Source organism: Macroventuria anomochaeta (assembly GCF_010093625.1).
Source record: "Macroventuria anomochaeta strain CBS 525.71 unplaced genomic scaffold BU25scaffold_14, whole genome shotgun sequence".
In the NCBI taxonomy this organism is placed as follows: domain Eukaryota; kingdom Fungi; phylum Ascomycota; class Dothideomycetes; order Pleosporales; family Didymellaceae; genus Macroventuria; species Macroventuria anomochaeta.
In genome coordinates, this window is record NW_022985375.1 from 302,343 (window position 1) to 329,288 (window position 26,946).

At 52.9% G+C, this 26,946-nt stretch overlaps 14 protein-coding genes across 14 annotated transcripts; 7 read left to right on the forward strand and 7 right to left on the reverse strand.

Annotated features, from left to right (window-relative positions):
* Positions 1 to 694: 694 nt before the first annotated feature.
* Positions 695 to 3,131, reverse strand: BU25DRAFT_391670 (tripeptidyl-peptidase-like protein). Its single transcript, XM_033704620.1, has 3 exons — positions 2,541 to 3,131; positions 1,790 to 2,423; positions 695 to 1,739 (listed from the first exon to the last, which is right to left on the reverse strand). The coding sequence occupies exons 1-3, from the start codon at positions 2,709 to 2,711 to the stop codon at positions 727 to 729; spliced, it is 1,818 nt and encodes a 605-aa protein (XP_033562331.1). The 5' UTR covers positions 2,712 to 3,131; the 3' UTR covers positions 695 to 726.
* Positions 3,132 to 3,507: 376 nt separating this feature from the next.
* Positions 3,508 to 4,530, reverse strand: BU25DRAFT_366712 (HAD-like protein). The gene is made up of 2 exons (XM_033703854.1): positions 4,273 to 4,530; positions 3,508 to 4,224 (listed from the first exon to the last, which is right to left on the reverse strand). The coding sequence occupies exons 1-2, from the start codon at positions 4,419 to 4,421 to the stop codon at positions 3,627 to 3,629; spliced, it is 747 nt and encodes a 248-aa protein (XP_033562332.1). The 5' UTR covers positions 4,422 to 4,530; the 3' UTR covers positions 3,508 to 3,626.
* A 917-nt stretch (positions 4,531 to 5,447) lies between these two features.
* On the forward strand, positions 5,448 to 7,429 carry BU25DRAFT_467476 (uncharacterized protein; the record flags this gene model as incomplete). The annotated part of the gene is made up of 2 exons (XM_033710717.1): positions 5,448 to 5,785; positions 5,816 to 7,429. 2 exons carry the CDS (start codon positions 5,448 to 5,450, stop codon positions 7,212 to 7,214), a joined length of 1,737 nt encoding a protein of 578 aa, XP_033562333.1. The 3' UTR covers positions 7,215 to 7,429.
* An 864-nt stretch (positions 7,430 to 8,293) lies between these two features.
* BU25DRAFT_391678 (glycoside hydrolase family 28 protein) lies at positions 8,294 to 9,394 on the forward strand (the record flags this gene model as incomplete). Its single annotated transcript, XM_033704621.1, has 1 exon — positions 8,294 to 9,394. One exon carries the CDS (start codon positions 8,294 to 8,296, stop codon positions 9,392 to 9,394), a length of 1,101 nt encoding a protein of 366 aa, XP_033562334.1.
* A 911-nt stretch (positions 9,395 to 10,305) lies between these two features.
* On the forward strand, positions 10,306 to 10,836 carry BU25DRAFT_421142 (uncharacterized protein; the record flags this gene model as incomplete). Its single annotated transcript, XM_033708068.1, has 1 exon — positions 10,306 to 10,836. The coding sequence occupies one exon, from the start codon at positions 10,306 to 10,308 to the stop codon at positions 10,834 to 10,836; it is 531 nt and encodes a 176-aa protein (XP_033562335.1).
* A 677-nt stretch (positions 10,837 to 11,513) lies between these two features.
* Positions 11,514 to 12,496, reverse strand: BU25DRAFT_306515 (uncharacterized protein; the record flags this gene model as incomplete). The annotated part of the gene is made up of 3 exons (XM_033702070.1): positions 11,514 to 11,633; positions 11,818 to 12,101; positions 12,202 to 12,496. Coding segments are annotated over 3 exons (699 nt in total), but the record flags the coding sequence as incomplete, so codon positions are not given.
* Positions 12,497 to 12,878: 382 nt separating this feature from the next.
* Positions 12,879 to 14,179, reverse strand: BU25DRAFT_458000 (UDP-Glc/Gal endoplasmic reticulum nucleotide sugar transporter-like protein; the record flags this gene model as incomplete). The annotated part of the gene is made up of 2 exons (XM_033710163.1): positions 12,879 to 13,917; positions 13,980 to 14,179. 2 exons carry the CDS (start codon positions 14,177 to 14,179, stop codon positions 12,879 to 12,881), a joined length of 1,239 nt encoding a protein of 412 aa, XP_033562337.1.
* Positions 14,180 to 15,193: 1,014 nt separating this feature from the next.
* On the forward strand, positions 15,194 to 16,317 carry BU25DRAFT_40682 (uncharacterized protein). The gene has a single exon (XM_033705374.1). The coding sequence runs from the start codon at positions 15,556 to 15,558 to the stop codon at positions 16,249 to 16,251; it is 696 nt and encodes a 231-aa protein (XP_033562338.1). The 5' UTR covers positions 15,194 to 15,555; the 3' UTR covers positions 16,252 to 16,317.
* Positions 16,318 to 17,023: 706 nt separating this feature from the next.
* Positions 17,024 to 18,454, reverse strand: BU25DRAFT_40712 (uncharacterized protein). Its single transcript, XM_033705459.1, has 3 exons — positions 18,385 to 18,454; positions 17,913 to 18,330; positions 17,024 to 17,835 (listed from the first exon to the last, which is right to left on the reverse strand). Exons 2-3 carry the CDS (start codon positions 18,304 to 18,306, stop codon positions 17,135 to 17,137), a joined length of 1,095 nt encoding a protein of 364 aa, XP_033562339.1. The 5' UTR covers positions 18,307 to 18,330; positions 18,385 to 18,454; the 3' UTR covers positions 17,024 to 17,134.
* A 1-nt stretch (position 18,455) lies between these two features.
* Positions 18,456 to 19,327, forward strand: BU25DRAFT_40719 (uncharacterized protein). The gene has a single exon (XM_033705473.1). It carries the CDS (start codon positions 18,766 to 18,768, stop codon positions 19,258 to 19,260), a length of 495 nt encoding a protein of 164 aa, XP_033562340.1. The 5' UTR covers positions 18,456 to 18,765; the 3' UTR covers positions 19,261 to 19,327.
* BU25DRAFT_40710 (GroES-like protein) lies at positions 19,272 to 20,765 on the reverse strand. Its single transcript, XM_033705455.1, has 4 exons — positions 20,385 to 20,765; positions 20,323 to 20,339; positions 19,433 to 20,263; positions 19,272 to 19,386 (listed from the first exon to the last, which is right to left on the reverse strand). The coding sequence occupies exons 1-4, from the start codon at positions 20,499 to 20,501 to the stop codon at positions 19,284 to 19,286; spliced, it is 1,068 nt and encodes a 355-aa protein (XP_033562341.1). The 5' UTR covers positions 20,502 to 20,765; the 3' UTR covers positions 19,272 to 19,283.
* Positions 20,766 to 21,462, reverse strand: BU25DRAFT_40709 (yippee zinc-binding protein). The gene is made up of 2 exons (XM_033705450.1): positions 21,356 to 21,462; positions 20,766 to 21,305 (listed from the first exon to the last, which is right to left on the reverse strand). The coding sequence occupies exons 1-2, from the start codon at positions 21,452 to 21,454 to the stop codon at positions 21,072 to 21,074; spliced, it is 333 nt and encodes a 110-aa protein (XP_033562342.1). The 5' UTR covers positions 21,455 to 21,462; the 3' UTR covers positions 20,766 to 21,071.
* Positions 21,463 to 22,737: 1,275 nt separating this feature from the next.
* BU25DRAFT_410264 (TPR-like protein) lies at positions 22,738 to 25,618 on the forward strand. The gene is made up of 3 exons (XM_033706239.1): positions 22,738 to 23,535; positions 23,646 to 24,801; positions 24,853 to 25,618. Exons 1-3 carry the CDS (start codon positions 22,956 to 22,958, stop codon positions 25,145 to 25,147), a joined length of 2,031 nt encoding a protein of 676 aa, XP_033562343.1. The 5' UTR covers positions 22,738 to 22,955; the 3' UTR covers positions 25,148 to 25,618.
* Positions 25,525 to 26,905, forward strand: BU25DRAFT_40816 (uncharacterized protein). Its single transcript, XM_033705740.1, has one exon. It carries the CDS (start codon positions 25,901 to 25,903, stop codon positions 26,552 to 26,554), a length of 654 nt encoding a protein of 217 aa, XP_033562344.1. The 5' UTR covers positions 25,525 to 25,900; the 3' UTR covers positions 26,555 to 26,905.
* Positions 26,906 to 26,946: the final 41 nt, after the last annotated feature.

Consider the following 26,946-nt stretch of genomic DNA (forward strand, 5'->3'; position numbering starts at 1 on the left):
AGCTACCGCGAAAAAGCTTCACCAAGCCCCGCCACCGCGTCGACAAGCTTAACTCGGGCCCACACGCCGGAGCCGTTCTCCTCCACACCACCCAGATATCGGAGTAATATCTCTTTTCATTTTGTACCTGGTTGCAACGACCAATCAGGCTGGTGAGGCATGTTTGACACGCGAGTCGCTCATGTGCGCTACGATGCGACTCGCTAGAGCGGGAATAGCGATAGTCAAGGTACTCATGTAAGGCGAACGGTTCGGTGCTTCCAGAAGAGCATTCCTGGTTCGTTGTAACAGTGAGAGACGGCTCAAGCTTCGTGGCCAATGCTTGTTGCAGATAAGAGAGCATTAACCGGATGAGGCAGCTCGCAGGGATGGCGGCGGAATGCTTTCGCAGGCTTGAAGCCGAAGGCGAGACGGCAAGAAGTTTAGTAATCGCATGTCGGGATAAGAAAGCATCGTAAATAAAAGTGGAAGCGTCTGGGTTGGTGTGGGGGAGGAGTTGAGGTGTCGAGAAGGTTTGGACCTTGACGGTTGTGGCTGCCCACGACGAATGAAGCGAGGCAGTAGCGCTTATGCAGATCCAAAGCCATGTCCCTCAACTTCGCCTTCGTGGTTTCAGCGACTCAAAAGAAGGACAACGGGGTATTCGAATGTTTGTTTTAAAGTTATTATGCTAATCTACAGCACTATTATTACTACTATGCCCAGCTTGGTCCGCAAACGAGAGGCCTATGCCCGCCACTCCTTAGGCACACTGTAAGACCGGCTTTGTGAGAGCTCAAGCAGATCACCGAAGTTGGGCGTACCGTAGCCGGTAACCGGGTCCCAGCCCTCAGTCGCGTTCCACGATGCATAAGGCACCAGGGCCGCCTTAAGACCGGAGTAGATCGACCTGCCAGTGCATCCGGTCGAACCTCCATCCTTGATATCAGTGAAGCCCTGGTAGCCCTTGCTGTAGATCCATGGGTTCAGGAAGCCAAGTGCAGGTTGGCCTGCGGCAAGACGAGCGTTGTTCAGGAGTGCGACGACGGAAGCAAATACAGGTGCTGAGGCACTAGTGCCTCTAACTGAGATCTGACGGTCTTTGTCTACAACACGGAAGCCCTGACCTTGAGCAGCAACATCGGGGAAACCACGTCCATCGCGGTTATAGAGACCCTCCCACTGGCTGCCAAGCTTCTCAAGATATGTGCTGACTGCCTTGTCCTGGTAAGCAGGACGCTTCCAAAGATCAGAGAAACCGCCTGAGGAGAAGCTGACTGCCCGCTCAGGCTCCACCCTGTAAGTGCCTCCGACTGAAGTAACGTAGGGGCAGGAAGCAGGGAAGATGGGCGAAAAGCGAGTGGTGTTCTTGCCGTCGTTAGTCTGGCATGTTGAGCCGACACCGGTATCTCCACTGCTGAAGATGACAGACACACCACGGGTGCCGAGCTGACCTATGATGTCGCACACCTTCTTAGCATAGGTGGCGGGCACGCTCTGCTCATCCTCACCATACGAGGTCGAAAGGACCTGAGGAAGCTCGTCATCGGGAAGTCCCGCAAGGTAAGTGAAGAAATCAAGATAAGGCTCGTTGGCGTTGTCCGCCTCAGATGGCTGATCAAGATCGGGGACCAGGATGCCACGTCCAGCGGTACTGTAGAAGGTTGTCTCGATGCTAGGGTCGACCAAACCCACTGTGTAGTCAATATCAAGATTGGCCTCAACACTGTCATCGGTAGCGTTCTGGTCCAGCGTGCCGCCTGTTGCGGATGTCAGTGACTTTTTGCTGAGTTGAGAGCAACAGACATACCATTTACGGAAGTGGAAGAGAAGTTACTACCAGCGTTTGGCGCAAATGTCGAAGTGAACTGTTGCAAGTCCGCGTAGCGTGCCAACTGTTCCAAAAAGCCGCTCACACCGAGCTTCACGGCACCATTGGGGTCAATCTTGTAGTCGGCGAAGTTGTACAAGTCCTTGAGACAAGCTGGGGTGATGGTGGTGTTGCAAGTGGCGTTGACTGCAGCAACAGAGAACGGAGCGGCTTCCTGCGTAAGGACGTTGCTGCGCTCTGCCTTAATCTGGCCGAAACGAGTAGTCGGCTGGATCATGTCGATGTGGTCGCGGACAGCTTTTGGCACGGAATAGCTCAGAGATCGAATCCTCTTCACATCTGGGCGAACCTCGTTCTGGTAGGTCTTGAAAGTGGTGCCCAGCATCGACTCGGCTCTCTCGACAGGGGCGTGGAGAGTGATCCATTCGCCGTCGTTCTTGATGTCTGCAGAGCTGATACCTGACTCCTCAAGCCAGCTCAGAACGGCCTTGGTAGACTCGGCACGGGGCTTGACAAGGTCTTTGAGCTCATCACGCTTCAGGTGTTTGCCATAGCGAGCATGACTGGGGTCTGAGACCTCCATGAGCGTTCGCTCTAGGATGACACTATCAGCCTGCGCAAAGTCAGCGATCTGCGATCGGGTGCGACCTTGCCCACGTGTGAAGATCTCAATCATCGGAATGCATCTTTAGTTGTGGACAAGAACGCTGAAACGACGTACCGAACGAACCGCAATGCGGAAGGGGAGCTTGTGATACCCTGCTGGAGCACCAATTGCGGTCCACCCTTGAGGTACTGTTTGCAAATTCTCGACATTGACGGTCTCGCTCTCGATGTGCGAGGTCGGCTTGCAGTTGGCGCCAGCGACAGCCAAAAGGCCAGCAATGAGTGAATTTTTCATGGTGATGGACTTTCTTGTTGCCTTGCGAAGGCAGGAAGGTGGGAGTGCTGAAGATATAGTGCTTGCATATACCCGGTAACTCGAATTGAGATAAACAAGCCCCCCGAATCAAGAAGGCGCAAGCAAGTGCCCAGACGAACGGACGCTTCACGGTGCTTGGGTTTCTTGTGCAAGGGACGATGACCTCGCTATGAATACCAAGCGATGCCGTACGATGTGGTCGTGTGGGTCAACTTTGTCGCATGTACAGCCCGTGATTGGTGTGCACCTAAGGGATGGTTTACCAGCCAAATCGCGGCGAGACACGGACAATGCCCGGATGGAGGAGGTACCTGTGTTCAGTGCCATCATTACAGTGTTTAGTTCGCATGCACATGATATGAATGGTTCGCAGTTGTCGCCAACACATGCGAGATGAGGAGGCGTCCGTAGAGAATGCTTGGGAAGCTTGGGGATGCTTCAGAGAGTTGGGCGCCTAAGGTTTAAGGCCGAAGCTTGGTGCAGCCGCCAGCCTACCCCACAATGGTTGCATCATCGATAGGCGCAGAGTAAACACGCCATCTTGGCAATCGCGCGCAATGCGTAGCGGTCAGTGCCGATTAAGCTGTTGCGTGTAGACTTGAAAGGTTCAGACTGTCGCAGCAAATGTGGTAGATCGTCTTCCAAAGTCTCACACTCACATAGAACGTTAAACCAATCAACCAACTGTGATGGTGTTTGTGCAGTGATGTACCTGCATACTGTCAATACTCACAACGCAATGCAGCTAGTAAACATGCAGGGTACTTGCGACCTTGTGTTGCTTCGGAGACCGTTATCAATTGTCGTCACGACGTTCCTTGCATGCCAACATGCACACAATGCTACGTTGTCTTGACAGGTCTTGAGCTTAGGGCGATTGTTTTGGAGCGCTCATCAGCTCTTCTTCGTGGCTTCCTGTACCAGTCCTTTCGCATCGACGTCCTCCTTATCAGCCTCAACTCTGCCTTCGAAGCCATTCTCCAGTATCTCAATCAAATCATCGAGCTGCTGCACCACAAGATCTGTATGCTGATGCTCAGCAAGGTGCTTGTTGACGTCATTGACAAGTAGCACTGTAGCTGCGCCTGCACGGAACCCAGCAGTCATGTCGTCGATGGAATCGCCAACCATAATCAGACTGTCACCGCCGTCCTCGTGCATCCATTGCTTTGCGATGTGCAGGATACCAGCAGGGTCCGGCTTTGGCGGACGGAACTCGCGTGTGATAACGGGACTAAATTCTGATGAAGGTAGGAAAGTGGTGAGGAGGTGTTCGACAGGTGTATCAAAGTTTCGTGTGCAGATGCCCTTCTTTAGGCCCCGCGAATCCAGGTAGTCCATGAGCTCAACAAGACCGGCTTGCGGCTTCTGCTTCTTCATCGCGGTACGCTCGATATCTCGAACCTTTTCCTGAGCTTCTTCCTGTTCGGAATCAGGTAAGGAGTAGATATAGTCCAGGATGTCTGTGCCTTTGTCAATGCCGAGAGCGGACCTGGAGTCTGTCAGTGCTAGTTGCAACCCTGTGTGAGCGTACCCATACCGCATCTGTGCAAACATATAATTTTGGGGTAAACACAGTGTTCCATCAACATCGAAGACGACGCCCTTCAAGATAGGCCGTTTATCCCCTTCCCTTTTCTTCTCTGGATTCAGTGGTGCGAATCTGCGAGGTCGTGCCGGAGATGCCATCACTGCCAATGTCCTTGTGCAAGTCCTCCAGTTGGGTAAATGTTTCCCTGTGAGTACTCTGAGATGATTAGTAGCTCTTATGGTGATGGTATTCGTGCTGTGTTGATGCAGGACCGCGTTGTTGCTGCTTTCGAGAGTGGGTCCTGCGCAATCGTTTGGATTGGCAGCCGTAGTGCGGGGTACGTCATCGATGTTGATTCAACAACCGCCCAACCACTACTCTTGTACACAACATCGCTTCATTAGAAATTCTCTCTGACTTCGCTTCATACTCATATATTGCCAATCACGATTCTGCACATAATTGGAAGGGTGAGAAAGAACTGCACTTTAGAGCATAGAATCGAAGACCCTCACTAATCTGACTCTCAACTTTCAAGAAGTATGAATTGTTGTTATGGGGAGTGTTACTCGATATGTCTACCTTCCCAGGCTTCCAGTAGAGAAAGTTCCATCAGGCGGCCCCTGCTTTCAAAAAAGAGTCTTGCAAGTTCATAAAAGAGTGGCTCAGGGTCTACCTGCTGTTGCAACGCTGCTCGCCTCAAGCAGCAACCCCGATAGTCACGCATTACTCGTACTGCATGGTAGCGAATTTCAGCGACCGTGTCATATCAGCCATTAGACCAACGGCTATAGGCTCCTTTCACAACGAGAGCAGGTTGACTATTGTTCGTCAGCCTGTCGCAATGCATCACCGGACTTCAGTAGCCAAACAAAAAAAATTCAGTTCGAAAGAATAGTGATAAGTTCAAGCTCGGTAACCGTGCTCCGCCTTTGATGGCAATGTTTATCAAGCATGTTCTTTGAGGGCTTTGCTTTTACTCTTCAGCTGCGGCAAACGATTTGCGACTGTCAAGCGCGTTGCCTGATCATCAACGACCGTTCCACCACTTCTCAGAGCCTGGCTCAACTTCACTTCATCTTGAATTCTTGCCGCAGCGAGACCCTGGCCAAGCTCGATCGCTGTGGACTTTTCGGAAGACGATTAACCTCCAAACCCGCCAACTCCAAATCTTTAAAGCAAGCATGAAGGCACCGGCAGCCTTTCAAGTAGGCATCGCGTATCAAGCATGCGATCAGGGCCGGCTTGTTACTGACAGAATAGCACTTCGCCAGCAGACCTGCGTTCTTCAGAAAGATCCTCGAAGCGTGTTGGATCGCGAGAAGAAAGAGCGGTATCGCGACAGCTTTCTTCGTCAACTCCGCAATGCGTGCGGAAAACGAGACGATGCAGACAAGCTAATCGAGAGCTTTGTGCAGATGGCAGAAACCCTTGACGCTGTCAAAGCTATTGCTCTCCACATTGCCGATAACGAGGACATTGTGTTGACCGACACTGACAACAACCAAGATGCTGGCACATTGTGCGACCTGCTACACAGCGAATCGGTTAGTCACGCTCTCCTGCACCCACTCAGCATCGCGCTGCTAGCTTATCGCATGGGAGGCGCGGTCAATGCGGCCAACACCACTCACTTCCATGAGTGGAAATCACAAGGCAACTCAGCAGCTGGTATTCCTGACTTTCATGCAGAGGGTGATTCCAGCGACATTTTCGACGAGTACAGGATCACGTTGGTGTGGGAGACACACAACAGCAGATGGACAAGACCATCTGGCAGTCACAATTTCTTCTTAGCAGGTGCCGATACACCTCAGCCGTTGATGACACTTTCGGCGGCCGGTCAAAATAATCCGGCTAGCCCGATGACAATCGTCTACAACTCCAGAAAGGCAGCCTTGTGGTACGATTGTCAAAATACAGAAGCCACACGTTGCAGCATTAGCCTGGACTTCCATGTCAACACAATCACCAACGAGGATCTGGAGATATTCTCTACGCCAGACCTTATCGGTCGCCAGGTTAAAGAACCCGCGCTTTCGAACTTGATTACCCAATTCCCTGTCCAGGATTATGCTGATGCCTTTCACCGTTTGCTGTTTACCGAGAATTCTTTCGAGCCAGCGCTTGACATGTTGACCTTGCTTGATGTGCCTGTCCAGCCACCGCAATCACCTGGCTCGCAGGACACCGTCATGGAGCGTCGGTACCAAGTCTGGCGGAAGGCGAACCAGAACAGCATTCCAGCCGCTCTCCGAGGCGTGCGGGACGATCTTCCTATCTCTGGTATTCATAACAACTCGACCGGGTTCACGAAATCTGTATGCTACAAGGCTCTACAAGACGTGCATCTGTCGGTCGGTATGGATCTGGTTCCGCAATCGCCGGTCGATGCAGAGCGTGAGTATGCCCGAAGGTTTATAAGGGACCAGCCAGGTGTTTCTACGTATCGTAAGCTTGTCCAGTACGAGCAGTACATGATGATGCCGTACACAAGTGAGGACCTGATATCGACCAGCACCATCCGCGAGGTCGGACACAGGCTGAAAACGAGATGTTTCGAACTCACCAGTGTAGGCTTCATTGACAGTTCATTCCTCCTTCCCGCCATTGGATCTTTGTCATTTACGCTCGCCAATGCACTTGACGGGGAGAAGGAGGTGACAGTGGCGTCGGAGCCATGGGTAACCGACGAAAGTTTGCAGCTCTTTCGTACACGCAGTCTTTACCTCTTCTGGTGCGCAGACTGGCTGGCTCGATATCTTGGAAACCCTCAAAAGGGACTCATGATGGTTCGTGAGGTACAAGACGCCGTGATCGTCAAACTGAGAGAAGACGCAGTACACATGGCGAGGGTGTTGTTGAGGAACTGGGTGGCTTGGGCACTGTTCGTGGACACTCTGCCAAAAGGGGGCTTCAGAGTCCGATTGCCAACGGACTGTGGGGTGTAAAAGACTCGAGTCAGGCAAGGAACCAAGTTTGCAAATTCTCTGGAAGCGAAGGGGGTCCAACGCCTACATAGCGGTGAACCGGTCGCCCATTCGTGCGGATGCATGTCGCCGAGGCTCCAGACTGCACGTCACAATCTGCTCGGGTAACGGCCCAGAAGAATGGGCTGAGGCTACATGGCGAGACAGATGGAGACCTCGATAGATGAGCGTTGATGCGTGCCTGCAGAATCTGGTGTAAGGCGTGGGTTAGTGGCATTGCTACTGTGTGGCTAGTGGGCACCTTGCCGTTCTAAATCTAGTTCATGTACTCGCCATCTTCGGTCCCGCTCCCGGCACCATCTCACTGACATCTGTCGCCCTTCATATGAGCACCACCAATGCGCAAACATTCCATCAATCGGAGACCTGCCTTATCTCCGGGGCCTACCTCGTTGTGCTCGTCAAGCGTCAACACGAGGTGTTTGGAAACCACTCCACACGCCACACACCTAGACTCACGGAATCGCAAGCGTTTCGTTTCACCATTGCTCTTGCAAATTGAACTGACAAGGGTCACATTGCCTGTTTGAGGACGAACGGCACATGATCTTCCGTGAGAAAAGCTTGTCCTCTGTGCCAAATAATCATGTTGTTGTGGCTGCGTGGCGTCAATCTCACCACGATGAATACTGAACGCAATAATGAAGTTACAGACTGATCGTTTTCTTCCTCTGTTGCCTTGCAAAGCTAAGGCCTACGTAGTATTTCTCTGATCACGGAGAATTAACTCCTGCAGCCTTACATGTCAAAAGGGTCGATATCGGCGCCACTCGCTTGGTCCACTCGCTTGGTCCACTCATTTCCACAGCGGCCCTTAATCTGCTGTAGATACAAGCTTGGCCAAGAGCGACAAGCTTCGGTCGTATCCACTCGGCACCATGCTTCTGGAGGCTTGCCGGGTGCTTCGGTACATGCGACTGGTGCTGCTATAAGTACCTCTGGTTCACGCCTCTCACCATCATTTGACCAGTCATTCATTGCATTCGCTCTTTCTCATTCATTCGCTTCTTCAGTCACTCATTCCATTTACCAACAACACAATGGTTGCCATCAAAGCTTCTCTCCTCCTCGGCGCTGGCGCGCTTGTGTCTGCTGTTCCTACGGGCCTGGATGCTCGTGCCAGCTGCACATTCTCGGACGCTGCCTCCGCCATCAAGGGCAAGACCTCTTGCACTGCTATCGTCCTGAACAACATCGCTGTTCCCGCCGGTACCACCCTCGACCTTACCAAGCTTAAGGACGGAACCACCGTTACCTTCCAGGGTACCACCACCTTCGGCTACAAGGAGTGGGAAGGTCCTCTCATCTCTGTCTCCGGTACCAAAATCACCGTTAAGGGTGCCTCCGGCCACGTTATCAACGGCAACGGCGCTAAGTGGTGGGACGGCAAGGGCACCAACGGTGGCAAGACGAAGCCCAAGTTCTTCTACGCCCATTCCATGAAGCAGTCCACTATCTCCAACTTGAACGTCAAGAACACCCCTGTCCAGGGTTTCTCCATCAACGGTGCCACTGACCTCACCCTTGACCACATCACCATCGACAACACCGCTGGTGATGTGACCAACGGTGGTCACAACACTGACGCTTTCGACGTCGGTAGCTCCACTGGCATCACCATCTCCAACGCCAACATCAAGAACCAGGATGATTGCCTTGCCATTAACTCTGGCACCAACATCCACTTCGTCGGTGGTACCTGCTCCGGTGGCCACGGCCTGTCCATCGGCTCCGTCGGTGGCCGCTCCAACAACGTTGTCAAGAATGTTGTCATCGAGAACTCCAAGATCATCAACTCCGACAACGGTGTCCGTATCAAGACCGTCTCCGGCGCCACTGGCTCCGTCTCCAACGTCACCTACAAGGATATCACCCTCTCCAACATCGCCAAATACGGTATCGTCATCCAGCAGGACTACGAGAACGGCTCCCCTACCGGCAAGCCCACCACCGGTGTCCCCATCACCGACCTCAAGGTTTCCGGCATTACTGGCACCGTCGCCTCCAAGGGTGTCGAGACCTACATCCTTTGCGGTAAGGGCTCTTGCTCCAACTGGAAGTGGTCCGGCAACAAGATCACTGGCGGAACCAAGAGCACCAAGTGTTCCAACATCCCCAGCGGCTCTGGCGCAGCTTGCTAAGCATCTCGCATCAACATCGTTCATAGCTTCCTTGAGTTGGATAATAGAGACAAACCTGTTTTGATGGTTTGAGTCGACAACTTCTTTATCTACCCCTGTACATTCTCTGTATATACTTCCGAATGCCATCTGCCTTTGACTGGCATCACCAAATCCATCTTTAGCTTGTGCCTGTGACATGTCTTCCGATTGTCTATTGCTGTACATTGTTGAGCCATATGACCTATCAACACAATCAATAGATGCAGGTGACTTGTCGGCTGATGCATTTACAAAGCCCATTTCAGCACGCACCAGCCGCAGCGAATAGCGAACCGTTAACGTTTGAGCATCTATCTACGATGTCCTGGTCCCGCGACAAAGTCCGGTCGCCCCAACGTATCAACACTCCAAAGCCCCCCAAGCCCCGAGCCAGTTGCCCTTGCAACCATCTACACCATTACACGCCCTCTCAAACCGAAGCGTACAACTTCGCACTTGAGTGCCACAAAATGGCCACGATCGCTTCCCTGAGCATATCTAGCGCGCAAAAGGTCAGTCTTTTCAGAGCCTTCAAGAAGCATGGTTGGCCGCACGCATGGCAGTGTGGTCCATGTCTTGCGACTCAGGAGTGGACGGCTCAGCACATTGAGTGGCAGGAAGCTGATACGACTCTACTGCTGGTTTTGCATGATCGGATTGGACTGTCTTGGGAAGTTATTGCTGGTAGGTTCATGATTGGAACGCTTGCAGAGGAGTGTAGGGCGTACTATGACGGATTGCGTAGTCCAAGAGATTAGGGATCATCGTACCTACATATTATCATAGCATGTGATGTGCAACGCAAACCAAAGGCTTTATAGACTCAGCAACGACAACACTCAATGGAAATCATACCTTCTAGATCTCATTTCTTCGCGCGTTGAACCAAAATGTCATCAGACGATCCTTTCACGACCACTTCCCTAGCCTTGCAGCTAGCCCACGCACAACGCGTAAATGAGCTCCACAGATCCACACTAGAAGCACTTCCGAACCTCCCCGTATACATGAAAAAGGTGCTATGGGGCACTCTCAACGAACAAGATGCGTGGCCACCTCACCTCGCCGGCTACGTAGAGAACTCTCAGGAACAAAACAGTGTTTGGTCCGAGGATGAGGAATGGTCTCTGTTGACCATCAGACGTATTATGGGGCCTACACTAAGCCTACAGGTTATCGGAGCGCACTTCTTACCGCATCATGGAGGGGAGGGAACGAAGGCTCATTGGGAGGAGATGATGAGGCGCGATGTAGGTTGGGATCCCAGTGAGGATATGAGGCTACTACAGTTGGTGAGACGGTCTGATGGGTATGATGTCCAGACTGTTGCCAACACCAGTTTGTTTGGTAGAGATAGGAAGATTAAATTTGGCAGGGTGGCGCTCGGGATTGCGTATCAGCGAGCTTTGAGAGAGATGTAAGGTGCTTTTTGTTGATGCAACCAGATCTGTATAGGTTGTCGGAGTTTAAATCATTCCCCGTCGCTCTGATCGGTAAGTGGAAACCAGTTCACTCTAGTTGTCGTATAGAAGGAGCGCTCGCCACATCGTGTAAATCCACCGACAACGTTACTGAGTAGTAACTATTCCTGCATGTATCACCGTTCGGTGCATGTTACTTTGGATGGATCGTTGTGACGATTGCTTTGTTGAGATGTATTGGTTCGTGTAGCGACATCACCCTAGGGATTTTTGTTGCTTCAGAGTACGCGAGAATGCTGTCCTGTAGCAGTGTTGTTCAACGGCTTGGTCTTGGATCTCATCTAAAGAGGCTTCGTATTCGTTGCTTCTGACGATAGAGAATTACGCGTTCATGGCTGCGTCAGACCACCCGAGTGCGACCAGCTTAAGACGGCAGGTATTGGCGCGTGGAATATCTACATAGGTGCTAATAGTGCACATACCTCGCATGCGATCGTTTTGGATAAACAAGGCCTGATCTGCACGATCATACCAATCTAAAGGCCAGGGTGTGAACACATGAGAGTCTCGGGATAACATGTGAAGGCAGGTTGTCCGAGTTTGGTACTGGGCTTGCGCCATTGATTTCTGACGAGTGAAAAGTTCCGGGAGTAATCTGTATACGGCAGTTGCGAAGCAAGAATACTCACATCGGCTGTTGATCGCATAATCTCCTCCTGTAGTCGAACGAACGCTTTCTCTCCTTCTCGGTATAGTAGTGGCATGTTGATATTGCAGAGTCCCAACAGGCAGTACACCTTGTGTCGGGAAGCGTGGACAGTGCGCATATGGGAAGAATTGACGGATTGAACTGAGGTTGTATTGGGTGAAGCTACGGACAGTATGTATAGGTGAGTAGCTGTAAACAACGCTAGTGTGACGTGGCAGTCACTCTCATGGCAAGTGAGGTTCGACAGGCAAGAGCACCCTGAACCGTGACACCTTGTCTTCCGACCTGATAGTCTCCCTGCGTGCTGCCCAAGACATCTTCCGGGCAATGCAGTAACTATCGTTCAGAGAACATCGGCCGTCAAGCAGTGTCTTATCAATGCTCGTGATGTCCGACAGCAAACTGGCTAGATTCGTTCTATTGCGTTGTTGTGGCTCGATTGTTGTGTCCCATACCGAGTCGAAGAAAACAACGTGGCAAGGTGCAATGAGTTCTTGCAAAGTCCATCCGCGAGTGATCCTATGATGAGCCAGATGCAGCAGCCAGATAAATTCATCTTGCAAGTCTCTCGTTGCTAATTATACATTCTGCAGATCCCTTACGTTATTCGTCCGAGAGACTGAACACTTATCAGCGACAATATGGAAGGGTTTCACTCCAATCTGTTCCGGGGGACAGATCCGAGAGGTAGGCATAGCATACTTTCGCTTCTTGGTACCAACGGAACATTGAATTTATAGCTTCTGAAAGCTCGGCACTACTACTCTTATCGATGCAGCACGTGTCCACCCAGGTGTATAGAATCCCTTGCTCTTTGGTTATGCGGCAAGTCAAGTTGATCTTGCTGTAACGCTGCATCTGCCTGTAATCACCCTTAATGCAGTCTGCATAAGACACCTCCTCTTTCTCCCATATGTGAGGGAGTATGGCAAATTGGGGATATCGCTGCCGATGAACTCCTCTAGCAGCCGCGTATCCATGTTGAAGAGACGCATGATGAGGATCGAAAGCTGGCAAAATCAGAATGTCGCTCTTGATCCTGTAGATTTCTCAGGATAGGGATAAGCCATGCAGAGGTAAACTGCTGAGCAAAAAGGTGTGGTGCAAGGGATTAGAGGTTGATGAGGAGTGAGGATGTTGAGTGAACGGCCAGGCAGGCAAGTAGGGCTCATGCAGGTCGTCACCGCCGCTGCCTCAGCCTTGCATCACAAGCTCTTAACGAAACAGCATAAGTGATGATTATGGTCTGAATCATATGAGATAACCTTGAGTTTCTCTACATTCCCGTCTATACGAGCCTCTAGATCTCAACACCTAGTCTATACTCGTGTGCTTACTGCTTCTTCCCCTCCGCCAACAGCTTCGCCTGTGCCTTTCTCTTCTTCTCAATCTGCCCATACGCAGCCTCCGCACCAATACCACCAAACACCAGCCCAACACCGACCCACTGCATCCCCGTCACCGTATGTCCGAACAAAAACACACTCGTCAGCATCGTCAGCATCTTCCTGGTGACTGTTACCGTCACAAGAAGAAGCGAGCTGAAGTGTGCCAGCGTGGTGTAGATGAAGATCTGTCCAATCGCACCGCATGCCGCAAACCCGAGGACATCCCAGCCCACAGACGGGTATGCGGTTATGAAGGCCAGCGCATCGCTGAGCTCGCCGTTGCCCGTGGGCGAAAGCCCGATGTAGGAACCGAGGGATGTGCCGGCAATGTAAGGTGAGACGAGGAGGTAGCTGACTGTGAGCGCGGTAGACATAATGTTCATAGCGCACATCATCTGGGGTCCGCTGAAGCCCCTGAATTTGGTGAATATGTTGTCTTGGACGGTGTTCGTCAAGCCGTCAAACAGGAGATTGACGCCAAGGAGGAAAAGACCAAGGGTCTTGGAGGCATCTGCGCTGACGCTCTTCTTTGCTGCTTTCTTAGCTGTGGAGGGGTTGTATAGTGTGAACATCGATACGCCAAGGGTGACGCAAACGATGACTGCGTATTTGTAAAGTGGGTATCTCTTTTGGAAGAGCGTGATGTGCAGGGCCATGACTGGGAGCAGCTTGCAGCTCTTAGCCAGAGTGAATGTCACATAGTCAATATGTTTGAGGCTGGCGTATCCGAACGGCGATGCGAGGGACGAAGTGATTGCGACAAGGAGCAGTGGAAACAGGATCTGCTTTGTGGGGAAGACGGGCGGGACGCGGCGTGCGCCTGTGGTCTTGTTGTATGGAGCGGAGAAGAAAAGGTAGACGAGGCCTGTTATGGCGGCGAAGGCGGATTGAACGGTGTTGAGGAAGACGGGGTATGTGAAGCGCGCGTTCGAGGGACCGTGAGAAGTGGTTGTCAGACGTTCCTGGAGGTATGCCCAGCTCAGACTATCTCCTTGTCAGCTCCTGTCTCCATCGTTCGTACCTTAGAGAAGAAATCTATAACCTACAAGCTGGCATAGATTCCACCAACGCAGATGACCAACAGCAAGTAGCCCCCCTTCTTCTCTTCAACTGGGTCTCGCGCAGCTAAGTCCACCTGTTCTTCGATTCTCTTCTCGATCGAGTGAACCGCGCCGGACAGGCGACGTGAGTGTCCATTGGCCTGGCTCTTCGCCTCAGAAGCTGTACGCTTCACGGATGTGGCCATGGTGAGTTCGGAATCAACGGGCGCAATCGATCTCTATTGAGAACTGATGGTTTGAACGCAAGGCGCAGTGTGGCGCGTTGAACGGAGGATGCAAGGAGTGTGGTGCGCCTTTTCTATACGCAAGAGCTTCACCGCGTGCTTTGCAAGAAAGAAAGTAAGAAGTAAGGAGTGACAAGTGGCCCTTCACTCAGTAAATTGGCGACGTCCAAACGTCCAATGTCAAAGGTGGCATCAAGCTCCGGGAACGCTAATGCACGTGGAACCCTCAGATCCTAAAATTACAATCGGAACCTCGGAACGCGTCGTTCGGAACGAGCAGCTGTCAGCGTCAGCTTGCAAGGCTGCTCACCCCACCTCGCATAGTAAGGTACACGACAGGAGTGACAAAGCACCGCATTCCCGTACCTTGGCCTTACGGACATCGTGGAAGGTCTGGTCACCGCTCTGATGACGGCGTATATGGGGTACTTCAACAGTGTCACGCTGCAGGTCGGCTGCATCGACACTGCATCGTTCTTTGTGTGCTGCAGAAGGGGACGAAGCCAAGGAAGCGTGGCGCGACTTCCCTGCACTTCCCTCGAATTCTCCGGCCAACCAACGGTGACGTGTCTCACATCCTCATCACCACTGCCCTCCTCTGCCCTCCTCTGCATTCACTCAGAGACGAGTGCCGAGCAACGACAGCGTACCAGATTGAGCTTACAGAAGTCTTTGCCGGAGTGGGGCTTCACGCAGGTCCTGAACGGTCTTTTTCGTGTTGACGTCTAGCTTTTCCCCCAGCTTTTCCTCCTCAAGTGGGTAACCGCGGGATCAGGGGGACAGGCGGTGATGCTAGCTTCTTTTCTGAGAGATCCTTACCAACCTCACCTTTCATGAACCTTTGCACTACAAAGGCCACTCGCATGCTATGAAACTGCCTTCCAAACGAGTCTGTATCGAAACGACGACAATGTCTTGGGTAAGGACAGCCTCCTTTATTGTGCCCTCCCAAGAGTGAGGCTGCACTCTTATGCGGTGAGATGAGGTCTTCTCTGTAGTGCGGTGAGGTTCGGCGATTCTCGCTTGTCCTCATGGATGCTTGCCACATGATTGACCGCCAGGGTACAGCGGTACTTGCAGCATGTGCATGTTTAGACGCATAGCAACATGCAAGCCCGACTGATTTCCGAAGCAGTGACTTGCATGTTTCTGCCGGGCTAGGCCATTCCAAGCTGGTTTGATGGCACTCTTAAGACGGTGGATGTCCCACTTTCCTTGCTTCTCTAGTTTTGCAGACTGAACGATCGTACATCCCCTCTTAAGCCTTTTTGCTGTTACGAAAATACCGGGCAAGTAGCCACACACAGTCTACCAAGACAGAAAAGGATACACACACCATGGCCTCCGTCCAAACCCAAACAATGTCTACCCCCCACACATTCACAACCGTCCTACGCGGGCACAGCAACACACCCACCCTCAAACCGTCAACCCGCTCAACCCGCGCCAGCAAACCCCTCCTAGCCTATTCACCCAACATCGCCCCCGCGCATCCAGACATCAACATGACGCTCCTCCGCAACAAGCTCATACTCACATGCCGGAACTACATCCCCAGGTCTCTGCTCCACGAAGCCGTCGCCGATGGGATCTGGTCCTCGGCCTCACGCTGGATAACACCCTCCTCGCAAACGGCATCAAAATACGGCAAGAGAAAGAGATACTACGTCCTACACACCGACACTTTTACATTCCAGCCCGTGAGTTCGGCGTGGGAAGCGCGCATCGTCGCCGACTCGGCGCCCATCGACGCAGGGAACGGGGTCGGTATTTTCGTGAAGGAGAGGAAAGAGTGGACGGCGTTTATGCGCGGGTATAAGAGGCAAGGGAAACGGGGCGCGGGGCAGCTGCTTAAGGAGAAGCAGCAGAGTGTTGAGCGGGGCTGGAAGGAGGAGTGGAAGAGGAAGTGTGGATTGAGCGGTGAGGGGGGTGGTTCGCCGGGGAAGGGGAGTGCAAAGAGGGAGGTTAATGCGGGGCCTATGTGGGTGCTTGTCAAAGGCGCTGTTGGTAGAATTGTGAGGGGCGAAGCCTGAAGATGGTGATCTTGGGCTCGTCACCAGGACTGTTTGTTTCTTTGCAGCGTGGGTCTGGATTTTTGCATTAGGCAGGTGTTTTGCATGGATTCGGCGTTAATTAGCATCCCGCCGGCGGATTTCAAGGCGAAGCTACGATTTACGATACGACTGCATAAGCGAGCTTGCCCCAGCCGCCATTGGATGGAGAGGGGCAATTACCATAGAGAAGTCATTCAGCATCAGACGAAGAATATAAATATACAGTTCGAAAAGGTTCACAATTGTTTCACTGCACATCAAGTCTCGTGATCAGATGCTCAGTCCATTACTATTCTACATTAGGTATATAACCAACAAAGTGATCTGCTGCGCCTGCGGCGATTGCAGATGCGTAGATAGGGCTGGAGAGGTAGATGTCATTGGTATTGTATTCGCAATAATCGGTAGGTAAGGAGGGTGGGAGGGAGACGGATGATAGAGTGTGACCGGGCTTGACGAAGTGCGACCAGGCGCGAAGAATGTCGTCTGAGCGAGGTAGGAGTTCTGGGTTAATCGAATGACCTTTTTCTTGCCTCGCTGTTGTTGTTCTTCGCCAAACCCATCCAAAACAAAACAGGACGCCACATCTGCCTCGACTCGTGGGCAGATGTGCTATCCGGATATCAAAGCCATAAGTCATCACATCGTGTAGTGCTCAATCGGCACTTGTCGACAATAACGGTCCTGGAAAGAAAAAGGAAATAATGACCTGAACATCCGTGGTATCCATCAGCAAATAACAGGAAAGGGATCAAGCAAACTCATGCTTTTCGCTTGATGTACGCTCCTCCAAGGACCCACTCGAGACGAGTCTCGGCAAGTCGTGTCTCAGCACAGACGCGTACGGTGTTGGTCAAGACCTCTAGTCCTGAGCCTGGCTACGTCGCATCTTCTCAGCCTCAAGATTCTCGTAAAGGAGGTAAAGCGCCTTCTCGTTGGCACTGGCACTACCAGTGATTGTGAACATGCGCTCGCCAGTGTCGTCGTGGGGTGCCTTGGCAATGGAGATGCGAGCACCAGAGGTCTTGCGAATCTCGCTGATCTTGCTGCCACCACGGCCGATGATGCAGCCAACCATGTCAGAAGGAATGCTGATGTTCTGCGTTTGCATCTCTTCGCCGTCTTCGGTGTGGGTCGGTGGTGGGGGTCGGTTTGCAGCATCGGAGCCGGAGCGACGCTGGAATGTTGAGGGAGGCGAGTCGCTGAAGTCAGCGCCGTGACCAGTGCGGTTGTACGAGCGTCCAGAGCTAAGGCTTGCCGTGGCACCACCGTTGTTGGTCGTGAGGGGACCAGCACCAGGCTGGACTCTCACAGCGGGGTTGTAGAGCACAGTGCCGTAGCCGCGCTCGTGGTCATCGATGAGGCACTTGCCAATCTCCCAGATAGCCTTCTCGATACCTGATGGAGGGCCCTGGACCTCGACAATGCGCTCGGTGGACTGAGGGAGCATCTCCTTCTGGGCAACCATGCGAACACCAGAAGCATCCTGAATCTGCTTAATCTTCAGGCCCTGGCGGCCAATGATGGTGCCCATCTGGTTGTGCGAGATGAGGAGACGGATGGCTGTGAGAGTTAGCTTGTATTTTAGATGCGCAGCACAACGCTCGCGGTACGGTCTAGCCCATAGTGTGTGTACTTACGATGAGTGCCGTCGCTGCGAATGACACCACCCATGCCCATTGCAGGTGCGCCGTCGAGCAGACCCTTGGCGACAAGACCGTAGGCCTTGGAGATGCCAGACAAGCTGCCAGTGACGGAGAGCACGCGGTCGTGAACGCCCTGGACAACCTTGCTAACACCGGCGCGTACACCAGTCTCGTCACGCAGGTCAGCGACATTCTTGCCCGCCTTGCCAATAATGACACCAGCTTCCTTGGACGAAACGATGGCGCGGAGAGTGAGCTGCGACTCGGCGTACTCCTGCTCGGTGCGAGGGGGGACATCAGCTGCCTCGCCATCCACATTCAGGCGTTCGAGCTGATCGGTGATCGCATTGGCATTGCCAGCGGAGTTCTGGGAGTCTTCGGCGGACATGTTGTATAAATGGCCTAGGAAGTGCTGCCACCGTTGTCAGTACTGGTGGGGTAATAGATGAGGTTGGATGATACATACAGGGAGAGGAGCTGCGGATCAGAAAGAGCCTGAGGGTGGAGCGCGTGTTGAGGGTCGCCGATGTGTACTGTCGCGTCAGGTGTTAGTAATTGTTGACGTGTAGCAGTGGTGAGGTAGCTACCCACAGGCGATTACGGCAGTGGCGGGGAAGTGGTCGGTGCGGTCGGCGAGCGGGTGAGAGAGTCGGAGGGGAGATGAAGGGCGGAGGAGAGGGGGATGTTGGGGTGTGGAAGAGGAAGAAGAGAGGTGTGTTGTCGAGCGAAGGCAAGCAGACGGTCGAGTGAGGTGACAAGGTGACGCAGCTAGACAAGGCAATATTTGGGGACAGGTCTGAAGTTAGCTCTTAGCGAGAGGAGGCACCTTGCTGCAGAGGAGGAAGGAATGCAGCTGCGGGCAAGAACTTTAGACGTGGATGAGAGACATTTAATTGCGTGCATGCACAAGTCTATTACTTTGGCAGCGACAGCAAGCACCTTGCATGGCAGGCACGATCATGATGTGAATTGCTGTGACTTGCTTCAAACGCGCCCCGTCCACCTCACAGCGACCCCGCAGGCTGTGCGCGGCCAGCCAAACGGCGGCTCAACAGCCATCAGGACCCCACGCGCGGCAGCACCAGGGCAGAACAGGCCTGGATTGTGCTTGACGATTGGATATTCTGCCGCTTGTACCTCCGATTGGTGTAAAATGGTGGTATGCGAGTCATGCTCAGGACCGGCAAGGTTGCTCGAGGGACTCGAGCAAGGAGGCTTGCATACAGACATGTGCTGGCACAACCCCATGCTCGCAGTATTGCTACACCTCACCCAACAAACGCCTGAAGCTTGCTCTTCCCACAGCCACAACACCACCCAATGCACCGCTCCCTACAGCTGAACATCGAACGCCTATCGATCCAATCACTTTTGTGCCTCGAAGACGACCTTTTGTACCTTCATCTTGTCGAAGATATCATAGCCTTCGACAGCTTCGCTCAATGGCATGATCTTGTCAGCCATGAATCTGCAATAGTCAGCTTTGAATCTCTTCTTTGTTGAGATAAGCATACCCAAGCTTGTCCTGGTGTCTCTCCAGACTCTCAAGCGCTTCGGCAAAAAGTGTCCTGACGGGACAACGTCCCATTTGCACCCTCAAATTCTTGCCGTACGCCTCATTGCCCGTCCACGGGATCTCGCCATTGTGAACACCCACACTCGAGATGACACCCCAAGGTCTCAGCAGCTCGAAGCCCATCCTCAACGCTGGTGAAAGACCAACCACTTCGATGACTATGTCCGCGCCTCGTCCATCGGTGAGCTCCTTGACACGCTTGTTCAGACCCTCGCGGTCAGTCTGGAAGTTCCAAGGTTCAGCGCCGAGAGATTTGGCAAGCTCGAGACGTGAAGGCACAGAGTCGACAGCGAGGATGTGCTTCGGTTTGTAGTCTGTGATGTTGCAGAGGGCACAGAGAGCTACTGGACCACAGCCGATGAGGACCACAACGCTGTCCTTGATCTCTTCGGGGGTGGAGTGCTTGAAGCCGTTCTTGGCTGCAAACATGCCGGTGGGGAAGATATCAGCCATAAGAACCAGGGCTTCATCCTTGATGTTAGGAGGTGCTTTCATGACGGTGGCATCTGCTGTTGGTACACGGACATATTGTGCCTGTGCGCCATCCAAGACGGTTGAGCCAAAGAGCAGGGACTTGGTGCATCGTGAGGAGAATCCGTGCTGGCAGTAGAAGCACTCTCCACAGGACGTTGTAAATGGCGAAACGACTCGGTCGCCCACTTTGACAGACTTGACTGACGAACCGAGCTCATGAACGTGTCCGGTGAATTCGTGACCCATGATGAAGTCGGTCCCAGATGGCTGATGGCCTCGGAAGACGTGCAATTCACTACATTGCACATAGTTTTAGATAATCCATTCAAGATTACAGATTCCGGAATGACCAACCTGCCACATAGTGCTGTCTACAGGACGTCAGTATGAATGAGGCGTAAAAGTGAGCAACGTACCTTGTCCACTTTGACAATGATATCGCCGTCATCCTTGATTCTAGGAATTGGTCGATCCTCGATAGTGATCTTACCCGGTCCTCGGAACACCACAGCTTTCATCGTATCTGTCGACATGTTGCCTTGATAGTCGACTTGTAGGTTGGAACCTTGTGCTGTGGCCTATGAGGGGTAACTGATGCGTGACCGGATGAAGAAGAAAGTTCGAAAACACGCGATGGAGTCGACGCAAGCTGATGTGGGTCCAGGTTCACTAAATACGCCCTACGCCCTGCGTTCCGGGTTCTGACGACACTTGCCTGATTAAGCTGCAAGGCTCTTGTGACAATGGGACGAGCTTGAGCCCCGCCGAGGTTGGAGTTTACCCCGCAGCCGACCGGAGGCAGGGTTAATAGGCTGCATACGGAAGGCATGTTTCCAGGCTGTTGTGTTGCTGAGAGAATATCATTGCGAAAGAAGAATCTCCGTGAAGGTACTGTGGATACTTCGTCAATCGTCGAGGCGAGCTGGATGTATGTAGCCACATACCAAAACAGACCGGTCCCCTGGCCCTGTCCTCGCGGCCCTTGAAGTCGCTATATACAGTAACATTCGGTCCGAACTCCAAAACTCTTGTGCATGATCCAGTACTCAAACTCCATGTAAATGCGATATAAGATGTTGTGTATCAATGCCGTCTGTGCCGCCTCATGTCACTGTGCAGAGCAGCTCTGCCTCCAAGATGAACTTCCCTTCCTTGTACTTCTCGCTGGCCTCATAAGCCTTGTCGTATTTCCAGCCCACAGTTTCCTTACACTGTCGGCAGTGAATATCGCGTACGCTGTGACGGCCGGTGGTCATGTTGCGCTCGTTGGGCTCCGACTCGGTGATGTTAACGACACTATCGAATAGGTATGCCTTGCCGTGTTGGCCGCGGAAGTTCTGCGATGTGTTAGCAGGCGTTTGATTCAGGTGTTTCGTCAAGCACTAACTCTGCTGATGATGTCATCGTGGTTAGACAGATGGGTCTTGCAGTTCTTGCAACCGTAGATGCGAGATGAGTTGAGGTAGATGTTGTAGGAAAGCCCCATGATGGCGGTCGCAGAGAGCTGAACAGAAAGTTGCAATACTGGACTGGATCGACAGAAGACAGGAAATGGCCGTTGCCTGCCGGGTGGCCGTGGTGTGGGCCTGTGTACGGGATGCGGGCCGCGGAAGCGAATGAGGTTGAAGCTGTATGCAAAGACACACGAGACAAATGCGACCTGAGCGCAGCAACAAGTGGGTTTCAAGTCAAAGTGAGAAGAGATGGAAACGTCCCATAAGCTCTAGTACGTCCAGCGATAGCAGGGTCCTGGTGCCGGAAGGTCCTTGTGACCAGGATAGCAGGGTAGGTACTCTACAGGCTGCAGAGTGCTATAAGCAAAGCGTCCAAAGCTTGTGATATACGCACAAGCGTAGGTGGGCCCAGTCTACAAAAGCGTGAATGGTGAGATGTTGGATGGAAGCTTGGGCTGGAGCTGCGATGCGGAGAGCTAGCACGTGCTCGATGACGGACACATGCAAGCGAGGATCCATGGGTACCCTGGTGGGCAAGCGAACGGTTTCTGGCCGTTGGAGAACATTATGACGATTACTAATCAATCTAAGCAGACATATGAATTGCTATTGGCAGGATTGATATATCTTTTAGCTCGACTCTTGATGGTTCGTAGTGGACTACAACCGTGGAGGCTTCGGTTGCGCTTACGTTGACAGGTACACATAATTGCTTTATTAGGAAACTACGCCTATGCTGTACTTGAGGGCATTGCTGATGCATGTCAGAGCAGCATTGAAGCGTCCGAGTGCTGGGTCAGACTGCAGTGGATCTCTGCTCGCTAGCTTCCATCAAACCTACCTCCAGAAAGCAACACGTAGCAGGCTCGATTGACGACCTGCGCCAACGAAATCGAGCACCGTTCGCATTGGTGCGTAAACCAGCAGGCTGGTAACAGGTAAACAGCACATCACAAACGTGAACATGTGGAGTGATATCTCGCTTCAATGCCATGCATGTTGCTGCTGGCAACGCGCTGAGACCGCAAATCCCAACCTCACCGACTGCTGATTGGTGGAGAGGAGTCAGAGCCCATTTTACTCCGCGGCTGCTCGATGCTCAGGCCAGCTGTTTGAAGGCCTCTTGTTGTGACGACGAGTGCTTGTAGTCGAGGGGAATGGTCAAGAAGTTCATGGGAAATGATGTTGTAGCTGTCAGACAAGGAAGACCCTTGACGCCTAGGAACTGTAGTGCAAGCCACACCAGTACATATTGAACACAGTCAGACTTAAAGCAGTGGCAGGCTGTCGTGCTGCAATTCTCGAGGTGCATTCTGTGATTGGTGTTTGCCGGCGATTGTTCTGCGCTCCAGCCTCTTGCTGCGGCTGGCCGCTGTGGCAGTTGTGTGGCATTAAACGGTAGTTTTGTCGTGGAAGGTTCTAGCAACATTTCTCTAGTACCCAAATCCCAGAACATTTTATCGGGCGTTCAACCAAAATTGCTGCAGCGGAGGCTAAAATTCAGTTACACCAGGCTTCCCGAGATCGCCTCCCATGGTTCTTCCTTCTCTCTTTAACAGGTCGCCGTCAAAGAAGTCCAAAGACGCCACACCGACCCTCGCTCATAGAACCTCGTCGACGCCCAGCACCCAAGGCACCCCTCCCAGCTCGCCCGACAAAAAATCGCACTCTCGTGTCAAGGAGCGGGAACGCACTAGCAGTAGTCGGCGCTCCTCCACATTCTCGTCGAAGCGCTCGTCCAAGTACGACGCAGACACACACCCGCTTAATCTGTCTCCGGAAGAGCGGCAGCGCTTGTCCTTCTCAGCTATGTCCGCCATGGATGTCGACCGCGACTCGTCCTCGCCCGCACCCCCCAGCCCCGCTACAGAAGTCCCCGGCGGCTTTCCCAAGACGAATGGCACAAACGGCGACCACGAGAGCCGCCCAGCTCCTCCACCGCACCGATACACCAAGAGCCCGCCGCCAAACAGCGGCAACTATGCAGCAACATCGGAGGCTGCGACACCGCCTGCAGAGATGCCCACAATAGATGCCGAGGAGTACAAGGCTGCGGGCAACAAGTTCTTCAAGATCAAGGACTACCCCGCAGCTATCAAGGAATACTCGAAGGGTGTGTAAATTTCTCTTTGTCGAGTGCTGGCAGTGAATGGAAGATTCTCACATCTCGACCTACACCAAGCCATGCATGCAGATACTGGGCTTCTGGCTAACATGCAGCAGCTATCGAGGCTGACCCCAAGAATGCCACCTACTACTCCAACCGCGCGGCGGCCTACATCTCCGCCAACCGTTTCGCCGAGGCTCTGGAGGACTGCAAGACAGCAGACAAGATGGATCCAGAGAACATGAAGATCAAGCTGCGATTGGGCAGAGTATACACCAGCCTGGGACGACCAGACGAGGCTCTCCAAGTCTACAACTCGATTGGTGCCACAGCGAAGGACATGCAGCCTGCGGTGACCATGAAGAAGAACCTCGAGATGGCCGAGCAAACTGCAAAGGACGGCGGCGGTGGTTCCATGGTCATCTATGCTCTCAACGAGGCTGAGAAGGGTCTTGGTGTTAGTGTCGAGCGCCCACGGAAATGGCAGCTCCTGCGCGGTGAGGCCCACCTGCGCATGGGTAACGTCAATGCGCTGGGAGAGGCTCAGAACGTCGCTATGTCGATGCTGCGAAACAACAACCAAGACCCCGATGCGCTTGTACTCCGCGGCCGTATCTTGTACGCACAAGGCGAGAACGATAAGGCGATTCAGCACTTCAGACAAGCACTGAGCTGCGACCCTGACTTCAAGGATGCAGTCAAAAACCTTCGCATGGTGCAGAAGCTTGAGCGCATGAAGGAGGAAGGTAACTCTGCCTTCAAGGCTGGTCGTTTCCAGGAGGCGATTGACACATACGGCAAGGCCCTTGAGGTCGATCCGTCGAACAAGCTCACAAACTCGAAGATCCTGCAAAACCGAGCCCTCTGCCACTCCCGCCAGAAGAGCTGGACGGCCGCGATTGCCGACTGCGACAAGGCTCTCGAGTTGGACCCAGGTTACACAAAGGCTCGCAAGACAAGGGCAAAGGCATTGGGCGAATCTGGCAACTGGCAAGAGGCAGTTCGCGAGTACAAGGCAATTCAGGAGGAGAACCCATCTGAGCCTGGTATTGCCAAGGACATCCGCAATGCTGAGCTGGAAGAGAAGAAGGCCCAGAGGAAGGACTACTACAAGATTCTTGGGATTGAGAAAGATGCAACAGAACAGCAGATCAAAAAGGCTTACCGCAAGCTCGCCATCGTACACCACCCCGACAAGAACCCGGGTGATGAGGAGGCTGCCGAGCGATTCAAGGAGATCCAGGAGGCGCACGAGACGCTCAGCGACGAACAGTGAGTCATTTCTTTCATAGCATTCAAATTACCTCAGCTAACATGATCTAGAAAACGCGAGCGATACGACTCTGGTGCTGATCTCATCGATCCTTCTGACATGTTTGGCGGCGGAATGGGAGGTGGCATGGGTGGCATGGGTGGCATGGGCGGCGGCATCGACCCCGAGATTCTCATGCAGATGTTCGGCGGTGGCATGGGAGGTGGCCGCGGCGGTGGAGGTGGCTTCCACTTCCAGACTGGCGGCGGCGGCGGCAACCCCTTTGGTGGTATGGGCGGTGGCATGCCCGAAGGCGGTGGTCGCCGGGGTCAGCAAGGAGGCTTCCCAGGCGGCTTCCCCTTCTAAGAGACAGATGGTTGAACACACGACCATCTCAGCATCAATCCTCGGTCCTCGACAAACAGTCCACGGCAGCCAACCCAGCAACGTACCGCATGATCTACGATCTACTTCACGAGCGCATCTATTGTCCTGGTTTACTTCCTTTGTGTCTATACCTCCACATTTGGTTCTACGCACGGCGTTGGGTATGGGAAGCGCGAGCTTCGAGCGCTAGTAGAAACATAGACTGCATGGACCGCAACATTTTTATGTTGGTCACTCTCAGCATTGCAAGGAGTATTGCTTCAGCCTCGCTATCTGAGGCTGTGTATAGTTGTCGCAATTCAATGGTTCGAAACCTATCCAGGTGTTCTCAGTCGCAACCATCCATATTGTATTAGTGTCGTTCAAGCAAAAGTGCTGTATAAGTCGTGAGTCTCTGGTACCTCGTGACGTAATGCGCACAGGCCACGGTGTGCAGCATCTTCCGTGGCTTGCATGCTCAAAGGACGAACAAATCTTTCCTTCGCATATGCGTCCCCATCAACAACAATCACACATTGCTGGATCTTACTTCCAAGCCCTTCAGTCATTTGATTCTCTTCGAATGATTCGGATGACCAGGGCTCTGGACTTTGTTGACCGATCCAAGCGCCATTTTGACTTACCGGGGTACTCAATATTTGAAGAACAAGTTGCAAGAGCTGGGAAGATTGGTTCAATCTTAGCAGTGGATACATCTTCTGGTTTTAACAGCGTTGGTAGGAGCTAGACAGAATGCAACGCGGACGAGAACGACCGAATCGCCAATCTCAACGCGGAGGCAGAGGAGGGGCAAGTGGAGGCAACACAAACGATAGCTCATCCCGCCCGTCAAGACCACGGCCAGCATATACTTCTGTCCCTCCAATCCGAGCGATTCACCCCGGAGGTGGCGTCTCCATCATCCTCAAGGAAGACCAGCAATCCGGCCACCAAGTCAAAGGCATCGTTGCAGACCTGCTAACGCGCGGAAACCATCCTCGTGGCGTCAAGGTTCGACTTCGTGATGGCAGAGTTGGCAGAGTACAAGGTCTTGTTTCTGAAGCCGAGGGGCAGCAGGGTGAAGCTATTGTTGGTGGGCCGGAGGCAAACTTAGGAAGGAACGGTGAAGGTGCTGCAAGTGCAGGTAGAGGTGGACGGAGAGGTGGGAGAATGGAAAGAGATATCAGGGAAGATGACGAGTATCTCTACGAAAACCGGGCCTCGAATCAAGATTATGGAATGTTTGCAGCATTGGAAGAGGCGGATAAGAGACATGAACAGAGTAGGCTTGGATCAACGATGCAGACACTTGCACCAGAAGAGACCGCGGTTTGTCCAGTATGCTTCAAGTTCGAAGGCGACGAGGCTTCGGTTGCACATCATGTCGAACAACATTTCGCCGAATGAAGCCTGGGGCATCAAGCACCTTCCCACATGGCCCCCCAGCGAGTTGGACATCTCTTTTCCCAGTCTCCAGGTTCGATTGGTGAGGCTGTAGCAACTTGTACTCGACCAGTACATCCATCCTCGGATGCCATGGTTTCCGTTCTATAAGGCGCTCCAGACAATCGTGTTTCCGAAACAGCAAGGATCCCTCACTCAGCTGCGACTCCTTCGCGACTCGCACCGCATCATCGAACCGGGTCACCACCACGAACACCCGTTTGGCCTTGCCCTCAAGCAGAGCCAAGCGAGCCAAGATGTTCTGCAATCGTTCCGCAATGCGTTTCTATACCTGCGCCAAGGTGACTTCCGACGTCTGCAGGGCGGAAGAGGCGCCCCTGAAAAGGTCTTAATTA